General features: G+C 49.5%; 1 protein-coding gene across 4 annotated transcripts in view; it reads left to right on the top strand.

The window, feature by feature from the left end:
• The first annotated feature begins 3546 nt into the window (after positions 1–3546).
• The window catches only part of RAP1GDS1 (Rap1 GTPase-GDP dissociation stimulator 1), a 297477-nt gene continuing 284119 nt past the window's right edge, over positions 3547–16904 (top strand). For 2 of the 4 annotated variants that reach the window (XM_063917603.1, XM_063917632.1), the window contains exon 1: positions 3547–3571. In XM_063917603.1, the coding sequence (XP_063773673.1) occupies positions 3562–3571 (10 nt within the window). In that variant the 5' untranslated portion in view covers positions 3547–3561. Of the gene's footprint in view, positions 3572–3605; positions 3625–3654; positions 4076–16904 lie in introns of those variants that run through there. The other 2 variants (XM_063917621.1, XM_063917610.1) reach the window with 2 other exon arrangements.

Consider the following 16904-nt stretch of genomic DNA (forward strand, 5'->3'; position numbering starts at 1 on the left):
GTGTCCAGAATCATTCCTAGGAACAGCAGACGAGTTGTCGGGATTAAATGGGATTTTGGAATATTCAGAATCCACCCGTGTTGTCTTAGCACCTCTTGAGATAGTGCTAAAGCTGTCTCCAGCTGTTCTCTGGACCTTGCCCTTATTAGGAGATCGTCCAAGTATGGGATAACTAATACGCCTTTTCTTCGAAGAAGAATCATCATCTCGGCCATTACCTTGGTAAAGACCCGAGGCGCCGTGGACAATCCGAACGGCAGCGTCTGAAACTGATAGTGACAGTTTTGAACAATGAACCTGAGGTACCCCTGGTGTGCGGGGTAAATCGGAACGTGTAGATACGCATCCTTGATGTCCAAGGATACCATAAAGTCCCCTTCTTCCAGGTTCGCTATCACTGCTCTGAGTGACTCCATCTTGAACTTGAACTTTTTTATGTAGAGGTTCAAGGACTTCAGATTTAGAATAGGCCTTACCGAGCCATCCGGCTTCGGTACCACAAATAGAGTGGAATAATACCCCTTTCCTTGTTGTAATAGGGGTACTTTGACTATCACCTGCTGAGCGTACAGCTTGTGAATGGCTTCCAACACCCTCTCCCTTTCGGAAGAGACGGTTGGTAAGGCAGACTTCAGGAAACGATGAGGAGGATCCGTCTCTAATTCCAACCTGTACCCCTGAGATATTATCTGCAGGATCCAGGGGTCTACCTGCGAGTGAGCCCACTGCGCGCTGTAATTTTTGAGACGGCCCCCCACTGTCCCCGAGTCCGCTTGAGAGGCCCCAGCGTCATGCTGAGGTTTTTGCAGGAGCCGGGGAGGGCTTCTGTTCCTGGGAAGGAGCTGCCTGTTGGTGTCTCTTCCCTCTTCCTCTGCCTCGTGGCAGGTACGACAAGCCCTTTGCTCTCTTATTTTTGTAGGAGCGAAAAGGCTGCGGTTGAAAGGTCGGTGCCTTTCTCTGTTGGGGAGTGACTTGAGGTAAAAAAGTGGATTTCCCGGCAGTAGCCGTGGCCACCAAGTCTGATAGACCAACTCCAAATAACTCCTCCCCTTTATACGGCAAAACCTCCATGTGACGTTTTGAATCCGCATCGCCTGTCCACTGTCGTGTCCATAAGGCTCTTCTGGCTGAAATGGACATAGCACTCACCCGAGATGCCAGTGTGCAAATATCCCTCTGTGCATCACGCATATAGATAAATGCATCCTTTATTTGTTCTAACGACAGTAAAACATTGTCCCTATCTAGGGTATCAATATTTTCAATCAGGGATTCTGACCAAACTACTCCAGCACTGCACATCCAGGCAGTTGCTATAGCTGGTCGTAGTATAACACCTGCATGTGTGTATATATTCTTTTGAATAACTTCCATCTTTCTATCTGATGGATCCTTAAGTGCGGCCGTCTCAGGAGAGGGTAACGCCACTTGTTTGGATAAGCGTGTGAGCGCCTTGTCCACCTTAGGGGGTGTTTCCCAGCGCGCCCTAACCTCTGGCGGGAAAGGGTATAATGCCAATAACTTTTTTGAAATTATCAACTTTTTATCAGGAGCAACCCACGCTTCATCACACACGTCATTTAATTCTTCTGATTCAGGAAAAACTGTTTGTAGTTTTTTCACACCATACATAATACCCTGTTTTACGGTATCTGTAGTATCAGCTAAATGTAACGTCTCCTTCATTGCCAAAATCATATAACGTGTGGCCCTACTGGAAAATACGTTTGAATTTCTACCGTCGTCACTGGAATCAGTGCCCGTGTCTGGGTCTGTGTCGACCGACTGAGGCAAAGGGCGTTTTACAGCCCCTGACGGTGTTTGAGGCGCCTGGACAGGCATTAATTGATTGTCCGGCCGCCTCATGTCCTCAACTGACTGTTTAAGGGAAGATAAACCATCACGTAATTCCACAAATAAAGGCATCCATTCTGGTGTCGACCCCCTGGGGGGTGACATCTGCATATTTGGCAATTGCTCCGCCTCCACACCAATATCGTCCTCATACATGTCGACACCACGTACCGACACACACCGCAAACTCACAGGGAATGCTCTAATGAAGACAGGACCCACTAGCCCTTTTGGGGAGACAGAGGGAGAGTCTGCCAGCACACACCACAAAGCGCTATATATACAAGGGATATCCTTATATTAAGTGCTCCCTTATAGCTGCTTTAATATATATATATATAGCCATTAATGTGCCCCCCCTCTCTGTTTTACCCTGTTTCTGTAGTGCAGTGCAGGGGAGAGACCTGGGAGCCGTTCTGACCAGCGGAGCTGTGACAGAAAATGGCGCCGTGTGCTGAGGAGATAGGCCCCGCCCCTTTTTCGGCGGGTTCTTCTCCCGCTATTTTTCCAGTCAGGCAGGGGTTAAATATCTCCATATAGCCCCTATGGGCTATATGTGAGGTATTTTTAGCCTTGTATAAGGTTTATATTTGCCTCTCAGAGCGCCCCCCCCCAGCGCTCTGCACCCTCAGTGACTGCCCAGTGAAGTGTGCTGAGAGGAAAATGGCGCACAGCTGCAGTGCTGTGCGCTACCTTATGAAGACTGAGGAGTCTTCAGCCGCCGGTTTCCGGACCTCTTCACGCTTCAGCATCTGCAAGGGGGTCGGCGGCGCGGCTCCGGGACCGGACTCCACGGCTGGGCCTGTGTTCGATCCCTCTGGAGCTAATGGTGTCCAGTAGCCAAGCAGCAAATCCACTCTGCATGCAGGTGAGTTTACTACTTTCCCCCTAAGTCCCACGTTGCAGTGATCCTGTTGCCAGCAGGACTCACTGTAAAGAAAAAAACCTAAACTAAACTTTCTCTAAGCAGCTCTTTAGGAGAGCCACCTAGATTGCACCCTTCTCGTTCGGGCACAAAATCTAACTGGAGTCTGGAGGAGGGTCATAGGGGGAGGAGCCAGTGCACACCACCTGACCTAGTAAAGCTTTACTTTTTTGTGCCCTGTCTCCTGCGGAGCCGCTATTCCCCATGGTCCTTTCAGGAACCCCAGCATCCACTTAGGACGATAGAGAAAACTCATGTCGACCTTTTGACCTAGTGTCCCTGTCGACCTAATGACTGTTGACCTAAGTTGGGTTGACCTAACGACCCATACCCATGACACCTCTCCCCAGCACCTGAGTAACCGTGGATGCGGAGTGGGGGGTGGCACCAAGATGTATCTTGCCTACGGGGGACTACAATGAACTTACGCCACTGCGCAGCCACGCACCTACATAGCAAAATTCGGGTTGCCCTGTGCGCTCATTAAATAGTAATGTAGCTGCACCCCATAATTGAATTGATCCCTTTATGGTTAGATGCGAGCACCGACTTACCTGCGCTACACGAGGCAGGGTGCACAGTGACTGGCGCATACATACCTCCCAACATGACCCTCTCCAGGAGGGACAGAATGCTCTGCTCCTGGACTTTTCTCTGAATCTATGATTGCCATCACCTGTGCTGAAACACCTTTCTTATCCATTAACCTGTTCACCACAGAAGAGGGCAGTCATAAATTAAAAGTCCAGAAGCAGAGCATTTTGTCCCTCCTGGAGCGGGTCATGTTGGGAGGTATGCGCATAGCAGGTGTGCGGCGTATGGAGCACGCACTGTCACACCGATGTGTATGTATAAAGCGGATTGTTCAGCAAGGTAGCGCACGTCGTGCTGTGGTGGTGACAGCGCATCGAACCCGCCCCAACACGGTCTATCCTGAATCGGGACAGGCGGGGGTACTGGCCTGTTAGCAGCGGGCGCTGGGACTGGGTGGGGCGCGAGGCCGTCACCGTTTCCCCCTCGTGCGCAGGCGCGCCCCGTGCCCCCTCCTCCCCTGCCTTGTGTGTGTGGCGTGCCCGGAGCCTGAGAGCGTGGCTGCTCTCGCGGTGTCTTGAGAATTTTAGAGAGCTGGGTGTCTGGCTGTCGGGAGGGTCCAGGGTCCCCATCATCACCAGCAGCAGCACCACCACCACCACTGTCAGCAGCACAGCCACCCAGCAGTCACGTGACCGGCGGCGAGAGATCGCGCACAGAGCACGAGCCGCAGAGCTACCCCGGGAGGCAGCAGCAGCAGCATGGGTGAGTGCGGGCACCGAGTGAGCCCCCGAGCTGGATGTGTGTGTGTATGGGCAGTATCACTTACCCTGTGCCTACACCCCCCGTGTTATTCATATATGGTGAGAGAGCGACAGAGCTGTGCTTGCGGCATCCTCCCTCATGTGGACATAGTGCCCTGACAGGCGCTGAGGCGCCGCACCATCCCCTGTCCTCTGCATGGCGATTCTTCAATGAATATGGATCTGGATCGCTGTGTACGACCTGTCAGTCATGTCCTGGATGTGTGCAGGTCTGGGAACATGATGTCTGACAGCTCTCAGCTCCTCTGCCTGCTGCCAGCAGCTCCTGCGCGCGCGCGCACACACACACACACACACACACACACACACACACACACACACACACACACACACACACACACACACACCATCTGATGAGGAGGAAGTTGGTCAGAGGAGAAATGCCCTGGTTCTAGCTTGTCTAATATGTGCACATATTTTGTTGCTGCTGCTAGGCGAATACATACATACATACATATCCTCAGTCTGTTGGGTGAGACACTGATTGCACATATCAATTCTTATTGCCTCTTCTCATGTGCAATAGAAGAAGTTGTGTTCTGTAAAGAATGAAGGATATTGGCAATGCCAACTTTATAGGCATCTGGCTATTATAAGTTGATTAAGCCTTTCTGTGTTTGGGCACGCGTGTATGCCATTTTTCAGTTTCCACCCACATATGTGACTATACATGCATTAAGTGCCCAGCTTACAAGTGGCGTTTCATTTATTTTTCTAGTATCAGGTAACCTCATTAGTGGTGGCAATGTTGGATTGTAGGAGATTATTCTTATGCCATACTCTGGTCCTGAATCTCACAGCACCTCTTCCTCCAAGTCACAGATGCTGCTGCTGCATAACATTTCCTGCTTACTAATTCATTTAATAGACCAATGAGCATACTATAGTTGTTTTCTGTTTTTATTGCACTGGGAACAGATCTTCCACAAATGATTATCTTTTAAAATTGCTTCTACATGGGAATAATGGGGGTCATTCCGAGTTGATCGCTTGCTAGCAGTTTTTAGCAGCCGTGCAAATGCATTGTGCCCGCCCATGGGGAGTGTATTTTCGCTTTGCACAAGTGCGAACGTCTGTGCAGGAGAGCGCCTGCAAAAACATTTTGTGCAAAACAAGACCAGCCCTGTAGTTACTTATCCTGTGCGATGATTCTAACGGTGGGTTGGCTTTTGACGTCACACACCCGCCCAGCGTTCAGCCAGCCACGCCCGCGTTTTTCTAAGCACTCCCTGAAAACGGTCAGTTGACACTCAGAAACGCCCCCTTCCTGTAAATCTTCTTGCGGCCGCCAGTGCGAATGAAAACGTCTCTAGAACCTGTGCAAAACCACAAAGGACTTTGTACCCGTACATCGCGCATGCGCATTGCGGTCTGCATGCGCAGAAATGCCAATTTTTAGCCTGATCGCTGCACTGTGAACAACGGCAGCTAGCGATCAACTCGAAATGACCCCCATTATCTTATAAAAAGTCTGTCTGTCCTGAAGTGTACAGCTCATTTTCCTATATTTTATTCGTTATCTGCTTTCCTCAGTTTATAAAAACCTATATAGTAAAGATCACTTTCTTCCATTAATGTTATGTATGGTATTCGTATAAATAAGTCTAAAATCATACAGCAGGTATACATGCCTAATGCTTTTTAACCCCATTCAGAGCCCTTGTAGAGAGATTTATTAAATACTGAAGAGAGAACAAGTACCAACCAATCAGCTCCTAATAGTCATTTTACAGGCTGTTTTAGAAAAATGACAGTTAAAATCTGATTGGTTGGTACTTTATATCTCTTCGATATTTGATAAATATCCACTTTAGGGGGAAACTCCAATTAAGTGTGATGTTGTTTAGCTTTGGGAATTAGTGCTCGGAGCTATTCAGTTGGCCACACTGTAAACCCTCGACTAGAGGATTTCTGTTCGCACCCTCTGGAGGTGCGACCGGAAATCTGACTTAACTAGTGCTGCAATGCCGGTTGCAAGCTTACTACATGCGTAAACGGCATCAATTCTGATATTTAAGTCAGAAAAAATGCAGTTACTGCAGCTAAACCCTGGGCATTAGTTGCAGTAAAATGCATCTCTCGACATAAGTGCGGGCGTGCTGTAGACAGTTGACTATATCCAGGCACTCATTCCTGGAGCTCAACAACATTGCATTCAATTGAATTCCCCTCCTTATAGGCCCTACACACATGCCGATTTTTTGAAAGATATGAACGATCTCGTTCATAAATGAACGAGAACTCGTTCATATCTTTCAGTGTGGAGGCTCCAGCGATGAACGATGCGCGGCCCCGCGCTCGTTCATCGCTGGTCCCCCGTCGGCTGTGCATGCAGGCCAATATGGACGATCTCGTCCATATTTGCCTGCACGTCTATGGAGCCGGGTGACGGGGGGAGTGAAGAAACTTCACTCCCCCCTGTCACTGCCCCCCCCCCCGCCGCCGGGTCGCCCGTCGGCCGTATCGGCCGTCGGGCACCTCGGCGGCACATCGCCATATGTGTAGGGCCCATTAGTGTGTTTTCTCTGACGTCCTAGTGGATGCTGGGAACTCCGTAAGGACCATGGGGAATAGCGGCTCCGCAGGAGACTGGGCACAAAAGTAAAAGCTTTAGGACTACCTGGTGTGCACTGGCTCCTCCCCTTATGACTCTCCTCCAAGCCTCAGTTAGATTTTTGTGCCCGGCCGAGAAGGGTGCACACTAGGGGCTCTCCTGAGCTTCTTAGTGAAAAGTATAGTTTTAGGTTTTTTATTTTCAGTGAGACCTGCTGGCTACAGGCTCACTGCATCGAGGGACTAAGGGGAGAAGAAGCGAACTCACCTGCGTGCAGAGTGGATTGGGCTTCTTAGGCTACTGGACACCATTAGCTCCAGAGGGACCGAACACAGGCCCAGCCTCGGAGCTCGGTCCCGGAGCCGCGCCGCCGGCCCCCTTACAGAGCCAGAAGCAAGAAAAGGTCCGGAAAAATCGACTGCAGAAGACATCAGTCTTCAACAAGGTAGCGCACAGCACTGCAGCTGTGCGCCATTGTTACTCAGGCACACTTCACACTCCGGTCACTGAGGGTGCAGGGCGCTAGGGGGGGGCGCCCTGAGCAGCAATGTAAAACACCTTGGCTGGCATAAATACACCACATATAACCCCCAGGGCTATATGGGTGTATTTTAACCCCTGCCAGAACTCACCTAAAAAGCGGGAGAAAAGGCCGCCGAGAAGGGGGCGGAGCCTATCTCCTCAGCACACGGGCGCCATTTTCCATCACAGCTCCGCTGGAAGGACGTCTCCCTGACTCTCCCCTGCAGTCCTGCACTACAGAAAAGGGTAAAAAAGAGAGGGGGGGCACTAATTTGGCGCAGTTTTATACTAACAGCAGCTATAAAGGGAAAAGCACATTTTATAGTGGTATTCCTGTGTGTATATATATATATATATATATATATATATATATATATATATATATATATATATATATATATATATATATATATATATATATATATATATAGCGCTCTGGTGTGTGCTGGCATACTCTCCCTCTGTCTCCCCAAAGGGCTAGTGGGGTCCTGTCCTCTATCAGAGCATTCCCTGTGTGTGTGCGGTGTGTCGGTACGAGTGTGTCGACATGTTTGAGGAGGAAAATGAGATGGAGGCGGAGCAATTGCCTATTATACAGTTGTCACCCCCTAGGGAGTCGACACCTGAGTGGATGAGCTTGTGGAAGGAATTGCGTGACAGTGTCAGCTCCTTACGACAGACAGTTGACGACATGAGACAGCCGGCTACTCAGCTTGTGCCTGTCCAGGGGTCTCAAACGCCATCAGGGGCTTTAGGAACCTGCCGATAGAAAACAGGAGAATATCCTAAAATGTATATACTCTCACACGGGTGTTATACTGCGACCAGCTATCGCCTCAGCCTGGATGTGCAGTGCGGGCCTGGCGTGGTCGGATTCCCTGACTGAAAATATTGATACCCTAGATAGGGACAGTATATTACTGACTATAGAGCATTTGAAGGATGCATTTCTATATATGCGTGATGCACAGAGGGATATTTGCCGACTGGCATCAAGAGTTAGCGCGCTGTCCATTTCTGCAAGAAGAGGTTTATGGACGCGGCAGTGGTCAGGTGATGCGGATTCTAAAAGGCACATGGAAGTATTGCCTTATAAGGGGGAGGAGTTATTTGGGGTAGGTCTATCTGACCTGGTAGCCACGGCAACTGCTGGAAAATCCACATTTTTATCCCAGGTAGCTTCTCAACCTAAGAAGACGCCATATTATCAGGCGCCGTCCTTTCGGCCCCATAAAGGCAAGCGGGCAAAAGGCGCCTCATTTCTGCCCCGTGGCAGAGGGAGAGGAAAAAGGCTGCAACAAACAGCCAGTTCCCAGGAACAAAAGCCCTCTCCCGCCTCCGCAAAGTCCTCAGCATGACGCTGGGGCTTTACAAGCGGACTCAGGCACGGTGGGGGCCCGTCTCAAGAAGTTCAGTGCGCAGTGGGCTCACTCGCAAGTGGACCCCTGGATCCTTCAGGTGGTATCTCAGGGGTACAAATTGGAATTCGAGACGTCTCCCCCTCGCCGTTTTCTAAAGTCTGCTTTACCGACGTCTCCCTCAGACAGGGAGGCAGTAGTGGAAGCCATTCACAAGCTGTATTCCCAGCAGGTGATAATCAAGGTACCCCTCCTACAACAGGGAAAGGGGTACTATTCCACACTATTTGTGGTACCGAAGCCGGACGGCTCGGTGAGACCAATTTTTAACCTAAAATCCTTGAACACTTACATACAAAGGTTCAAATTCAAGATGGAGTCACTCAGAGCAGTGATTGCAAACCTGGAAGAAGGGGACTATATGGTGTCTCTGGACATCAAGGATGCTTACCTACATGTCCCAATTTACCCTTCTCACCAAGGGTACCTCAGGTTTGTGGTACAGAACTGTCACTATCCGTTTCAGACGCTGCCGTTTGGATTGTCCACGGCACCCCGGGTCTTTACCAAGGTAATGGCCGAAATGATGATACTCCTTCGAAGGAAGGGAGTTTTAGTTATCCCTTACTTGGACGATCTCCTGATAAGGGCAAGATCCAGGGAACAGTTGGAAGTCGGAGTAGCACTATCTCAGATAGTGCTGCGCCAGCACGGTTGGATTCTCAATATTCCAAAATCGCAGCTGATCCCGACGACATGACTTCTATTCCTAGGGATGATCCTGGACACAGTCCAGAAAAAGGTGTTTCTCCCGGAGGAGAAAGCCAGGGAGTTATCCGAACTAGTCAGAAATCTCCTAAAGCCAGGCCAAGTCTCAGTGAATCAATGCACAAGGGTCCTGGGAAAGATGGTGGCTTCTTACGAAGCAATCCCATTCGGCAGATTCAACGCAAGAACCTTCCAGTGGGATCTGCTAGACAAATGGTCCGGGTCGCATCTTCAGATGCATCAGCGGATAATCTTGTCACCAAGGACAAGGGTGTCTCTCCTGTGGTGGTTGCAGAGTGCTCATCTTCTAGAGGGCCGCAGATTCGGCATTCAGGACTGGGTCCTGGTGACCACGGATGCCAGCCTGAGAGGCTGGGGAGCAGTCACACAGGGAAGAAATTTCAAGGGTTTGTGGTCAAGCCTGGAGACATCACTTCACATAAATATCCTGGAGCTAAGGGCCATCTACAATGCTCTAAGCCTAGCAAAACCTCTGCTTCAAGGTCAGCCGGTGCTGATCCAGTCGGACAACATCACGGCAGTCGCCCACGTAAACAGACAGGGCGGCACAAGAAGCAGGAGGGCAATGACAGAAGTTGCAAGGATTCTTCGCTGGGTGGAAAATCATGTGATAGCACTGTCAGCAGTGTTCATTCCGGGAGTGGACAACTGGGAAGCAGACTTCCTCAGCAGACACGACCTCCACCCGGGGGAGTGGGGACTTCACCCAGAAGTCTTCCACATGATTGTGAACCGTTGGGAAAAACCAAAGGTGGACATGATGGCGTCCCGCCTCAACAAAAAACTAGACAGGTATTGCGCCAGGTCAAGGGACCCTCAGGCAATAGCTGTGGACGCTCTGGTAACACCGTGGGTGTACCAGTCAGTGTATGTGTTCCCTCCTCTGCCTCTCATACCCAAGGTACTGAGAATCATAAGGAGGAGAGGAGTAAGGACTATACTCGTGGCTCCGGATTGGCCAAGAAGGACTTGGTACCAGGAACTTCAAGAGATGCTCACAGAGGACCCGTGGCCTCTACCTCTAAGAAAGGACCTGCTCCAGCAGGGACCCTGTCTGTTCCAAGACTTACCGCGGCTGCGTTTGACGGCATGGCGGTTGAACGCCGGATCCTGAAGGAAAAAGGCATTCCGGATGAAGTCATCCCTACCCTGATCAAAGCCAGGAAGGATGTAACCGTACAACATTATCACCGTATTTGGCGTAAATATGTTGCGTGGTGCGAGGCCAGGAAAGCCCCTACAGAGGAATTTCAACTGGGTCGTTTCCTGCATTTCCTGCAAACAGGACTGTCTATGGGCCTAAAATTAGGGTCCATTAAGGTTCAAATTTCGGCCCTGTCGATTTTCTTCCAAAAAGAACTGGCTTCAGTTCCTGAAGTTCAGACGTTTGTCAAGGGGGTACTGCATATACAGCCTCCTTTTGTGCCTCCAGTGGCGCCTTGGGATCTCAATGTAGTTTTGGGGTTCCTAAAATCACATTGGTTTGAACCACTCTCCACTGTGGACTTAAAATATCTCACATGGAAAGTGGTAATGCTGTTAGCCCTGGCTTCAGCCAGGCGTGTCTCAGAATTGGCGGCTTTATCCTATAAAAGCACTTACCTAATTTTTCATGCGGACAGGGCAGAATTGAGGACTCGTCCTCAATTTCTCCCTAAGGTGGTTTCAGCGTTTCACTTGAACCAGCCTATTGTGGTACCTGCGGCTACTAGGGACTTGGAGGACTCCAAGTTGCTAGACGTAGTCAGGGCCCTGAAAATATGTTTCCAGGACGGCTGGAGTCAGAAAATCTGACTCGCTGTTTATCCTGTATGCACCCAACAAGCTGGGTGCTCCTGCTTCTAAGCAGACTATTGCTCGTTGGATTTGTAGTACAATTCAGCTTGCACATTCTGTGGCAGGCCTGCCACAGCCAAAATCTGTAAAAGCCCATTCCACAAGGAAGGTGGGCTCATCTTGGGCGGCTGCCCGAGGGGTCTCGGCTTTACAACTTTGCCGAGCAGCTACTTGGTCAGGGGCAAACACGTTTGCTAAATTCTACAAATTTGATACCCTGGCTGAGGAGGACCTGGAGTTCTCTCATTCGGTGCTGCAGAGTCATCCGCACTCTCCCGCCCGTTTGGGAGCTTTGGTATAATCCCCATGGTCCTTACGGAGTTCCCAGCATCCACTAGGACGTCGGAGAAAATAAGAATTTACTTACCGATAATTCTATTTCTCGTAGTCCGTAGTGGATGCTGGGCGCCCATCCCAAGTGCGGATTGTCTGCAATACTTGTACATAGTTATTGTTACAAAAATCGTGTTATTATTGTTGGGAGCCATCTTTTCAGAGGCTCCTCTGTTATCATGCTGTTAACTGGGTTCAGATCACAGGTTGTACAGTGTGATTGGTGTGGCTGGTATGAGTCTTACCCGGGATTCAAAATCCTTCCTTATTGTGTACGCTCGTCCGGGCACAGTATCCTAACTGAGGCTTGGAGGAGGGTCATAGGGGGAGGAGCCAGTGCACACCAGGTAGTCCTAAAGCTTTTACTTTTGTGCCCAGTCTCCTGCGGAGCCGCTATTCCCCATGGTCCTTACGGAGTTCCCAGCATCCACTACGGACTACGAGAAATAGAATTATCGGTAAGTAAATTCTTATTTTCTTAATATGTAGGAGTAATACAACAACCGGCAAGCAATACTGGGACCTCGCGTGGGCCTCCACTAGTAGTCCCTAGTTCTTGTTTGCTTACAATATTATTTGAGGTAGGTGTCCTTTTATTGAAGGTTAGCAAGCAGTTTTAAGTTACCTATCTTTCAGTAATAGTGTATCTGGATTTATTAATATTATCGCATATAAATATAGAATGGCCGTATGTATTAAACTGGCGTTACTGTATTCCCATGTTCCTACTACAAACTGTGCACAGTGTGTGAATTGTGTTTAGCAATGATTGTATGTTTTTGATGCACTTTTCTGGCATTGAATGCACTCCTGATGAATGAATAATGTGTCAGGAGTATGTCAGTTTTTTGATGCACCGCAGAAAGCATCCAGCTTGTATTTTACAACACAAACTTGGCGCTAACAGACTGAAATGAAGGACTTTTCTTTAAGACAGTATACAATCTACTTTAAAGCCACAGGGTAGTGGGTAAACAGAAGATTGACCTGGGACATTGGTGGCTAAATTGTATCATCGTAGGCATCGAGAAGTTAGTTTATTTCCCACAATAATTCTCTGATGGAGATAATAATCTGAAATCATAATTATATTTTTACTGCAAGTATTGCTTTACCCTTTGTAATATTCTCACCAATTTGAACTTCTGTACTTCCTTTATGTTCATTGTTCTCTGAAATGACATTCTGTATCTAATGTAAACTCCCTGAATATCTGCCGTCCTTCATTGTTTTCCTCTGCGAGTAAGTTGAGAGCTTTGTATTTACTTATTATGGTATTTCATTTTCACTTCAGTATCTAGGCCCAAATGTATAAAGCCTTAAGAAGAGCAAGTGGAGACTGAAAAAGAGTGCTAAATGAGCAGCCAACCAGCTCATGTCATTTTTCAAACAGAGCCTGTGACACGGCAGTTAGGAAGCCGGTTGGCTGGTCACTTATTACTCCTTTCTCTGACGTCCTAGTGGATGCTGGGAACTCCGTAAGGACCATGGGGAATAGCGGCTCCGCAGGAGACTGGGCACAAAAGTAAAGCTTTAGGACTACCCGGTGTGCACTGGCTCCTCCCCCTATGACCCTCCTCCAAGACTCAGTTAGATTTTTGTGCCCGGCCGAGAAGGGTGCACACTAGGGGCTCTCCTGAGCTTCTTAGTGAAAGTTTAGTTTTAGGTTTTTTATTTTCAGTGAGACCTGCTGGCAACAGGCTCACGGCATCGAGGGACTAAGGGGAGAAGAAGCGAACCTGCCTGCTTGCAGCCAGCTTGGGCTTCTTAGGCTACTGGACACCATTAGCTCCAGAGGGACCGAACACAGGCCCAGCCTCGGAGCTCGGTCCCAGAGCCGCGCCGCCTGCCCCCTTACAGAGCCAGAAGCAAGAAGAGGTCCGGAAAAATCGGCGGCAGAAGACATCAGTCTTCAACAAGGTAGCGCACAGCACTGCAGCTGTGCGCCATTGTTACTCAGGCACACTTCACACTTCGGTCACTGAGGGTGCAGGGCGCTAGGGGGGGGCGCCCTGAGCAGCAATGTAAACACCTTGGCTGGCATAAATACACCACATATAACCCCCAGGGCTATATGGATGTATTTTAACCCCTGCCAGAACTCACCAAAAAGCGGGAGAAAAGGCCGCCGAGAAGGGGGCGGAGCCTATCTCCTCAGCACACGGGCGCCATTTTCCATCACAGCTCCGCTGGAAGGACGTCTCCCTGACTCTCCCCTGCAGTCCTGCACTACAGAAAAGGGTAAAAAAGAGAGGGGGGCACTAATTTGGCGCAGTTTTGATACTAACAGCAGCTATAAAGGGAAAAGCACAATAGTGGTATTCCTGTCTATATATAGCGCTCTGGTGTGTGCTGGCATACTCTCCCTCTGTCTCCCCAAAGGGCTAGTGGGGTCCTGTCCTCTATCAGAGCATTCCCTGTGTGTGTGCGGTGTGTCGGTACGATTGTGTCGACATGTTTGAGGAGGAAAATGAGATGGAGGCGGAGCAATTGCCTATTATAGAGTTGTCACCCCCTAGGGAGTCGACACCTGAGTGGATGAGCTTATGGAAGGAATTGCGTGACAGTGTCAGCTCTTTACGACAGACAGTTGAAGACATGAGACAGCCGGCTACTCAGCTTGTGCCTGTCCAGGGGTCTCAAACGCCATCAGGGGCTTTAAAACGCCCGTTACCTCAAATGGCAGACACAGACACGGATACTGACTCCAGTGTCGATGATGAGGAGACAAACGTGACTTCCACTAGGGCCACACGTTACATGATTGAAGCAATGAAAAATGTATTGCATATCTCTGATAATACAAGTACCACTAAAAAGGGTATTATGTTTGGTGAGAAAAAACTGCCTGTAGTTTTTCCTGTATCCGAGGAATTAAATGAAGTGTGTGATGAGGCGTGGGTTTCCCCCGATAAAAAAACTGATAATTCCTAAAAGGTTATTGGTATCGTACCCTTTCCCGCCAGAGGATAGGGCATGTTGGGAAACATCCCCTAGGGTGGATAAAGCGCTCACACGCTTGTCTAAACAGGTAGCACTACCCTCTCCTGATACGGCCGCCCTAAAGGAACCTGCCGATAGAAAGCTGGAGAATATCCTAAAATGTATATACACTCACACGGGTGTTATACTGCGACCAGCAATCGCCTCAGCCTGGATGTGCAGTGCGGGCCTGGCGTGGTCGGATTCCCTGACTGAAAATATTGATACCCTAGATAGGGACAGTATATTACTGACTATAGAGCATTTGAAGGATGCATTTCTATATATGCGTGATGCACAGAGGGATATTTGCCGACTGGCATCAAGAGTTAGCGCGCTGTCCATTTCTGCAAGAAGAGGTTTATGGACGCGGCAGTGGTCAGGTGATGCGGATTCTAAAAGGCACATGGAAGTATTGCCTTATAAGGGGGAGGAGTTATTTGGGGTAGGTCTATCAGACCTGGTAGCCACGGCAACTGCTGGAAAATCCACATTTTTACCCCAGGTAGCTTCTCAACCTAAGAAGACGCCGTATTATCAGGCGCAGTCCTTTCGGCCCCATAAGGGCAAGCGGGCAAAAGGCGCCTCATTTCTGCCCCGTGGCAGAGGGAGAGGAAAAAGGCTGCAACAAACAGCCAGTTCCCAGGAACAAAAGCCCTCTCCCGCCTCCGCAAAGTCCTCAGCATGACGCTGGGGCTTTACAAGCGGACTCAGGCACGGTGGGGGCCCGTCTCAAGAAGTTCAGTGCGCAGTGGGCCCACTCGCAAGTGGACCCCTGGATCCTTCAGGTGGTATCTCAGGGGTACAAATTGGAATTCGAGACGTCTCCCCCTCGCCGTTTTCTAAAGTCTGCTTTACCGACGTCTCCCTCAGACAGGGAGGCAGTATTGGAAGCCATTCACAAGCTATATTCCCAGCAGGTGATAATCAAGGTACCCCTCCTACAACAGGGAAAGGGGTACTATTCCACACTATTTGTGGTACCGAAGCCGGACGGCTCGGTGAGACCAATTTTAAACCTAAAATCCTTGAACACTTACATACAAAGGTTCAAATTCAAGATGGAGTCACTCAGAGCAGTGATTGCAAACCTGGAAGAAGGGGACTATATGGTGTCTCTGGACATCAAAGATGCTTACCTACATGTCCCAATTTACCCTTCTCACCAAGGGTACCTCAGGTTTGTGGTACAGAACTGTCACTATCGGTTTCAGACGCTGCCGTTTGGATTGTCCACGGCACCCCGGGTCTTTACCAAGGTAATGGCCGAAATGATGATACTCCTTCGAAGGAAGGGAGTTTTAGTTATCCCTTACTTGGACGATCTCCTGATAAGGGCAAGATCCAGGGAACAGTTGGAAGTCGGAGTAGCACTATCTCAGATAGTGCTGCGCCAGCACGGTTGGATTCTCAATATTCCAAAATCGCAGCTGATCCCGACGACATGACTTCTATTCCTAGGGATGATCCTGGACACAGTCCAGAAAAAGGTGTTTCTCCCGGAGGAGAAAGCCAGGGAGTTATCCGAACTAGTCAGAAATCTCCTAAAACCAGGCCAAGTCTCAGTGCATCAATGCACAAGGGTCCTGGGAAAGATGGTGGCTTCTTACGAAGCAATCCCATTTGGCAGATTCCACGCAAGAACCTTCCAGTGGGATCTGCTAGACAAATGGTCCGGGTCGCATCTTCAGATGCATCAGCGGATAATCTTGTCACCAAGGACAAGGATGTCTCTCCTGTGGTGGTTGCAGAGTGCTCATCTTCTAGAGGGCCGCATATTCGGCATTCAGGACTGGGTCCTGGTGACCACGGATGCCAGCCTGAGAGGCTGGGGAGCAGTCACACAGGGAAGAAATTTCCAGGGCTTGTGGTCAAGCCTGGAGACATCACTTCACATAAATATCCTGGAGCTAAGGGCCATCTACAATGCTCTAAGCCTAGCAAGACCTCTGCTTCAAGGTCAGCCGGTGCTGATCCAGTCAGACAACATCACGGCAGTCGCCCACGTAAACAGACAGGGCGGCACAAGAAGCAGGAGGGCAATGGCAGAAGTTGCAAGGATTCTTCGCTGGGCGGAAAATCATGTGATAGCACTGTCAGCAGTGTTCATTCCGGGAGTGGACAACTGGGAAGCAGACTTCCTCAGCAGACACGACCTCCACCCGGGAGAGTGGGGACTTCACCCAGAAGTCTTCCACATGATTGTGAACCGTTGGGAAAAACCAAAGGTGGACATGATGGCGTCCCGCCTCAACAAAAAACTAGACCGGTATTGCGCCAGGTCAAGGGACCCTCAGGCAATAGCTGTGGACGCTCTGGTAACACCGTGGGTGTACCAGTCAGTGTATGTGTTCCCTCCTCTGCCTCTCATACCCAAGGTACTGAGAATCATAAGA

This window comes from Pseudophryne corroboree, chromosome 1 (genome assembly GCF_028390025.1).
Source record: "Pseudophryne corroboree isolate aPseCor3 chromosome 1, aPseCor3.hap2, whole genome shotgun sequence".
NCBI classification, from domain to species: domain Eukaryota; kingdom Metazoa; phylum Chordata; class Amphibia; order Anura; family Myobatrachidae; genus Pseudophryne; species Pseudophryne corroboree.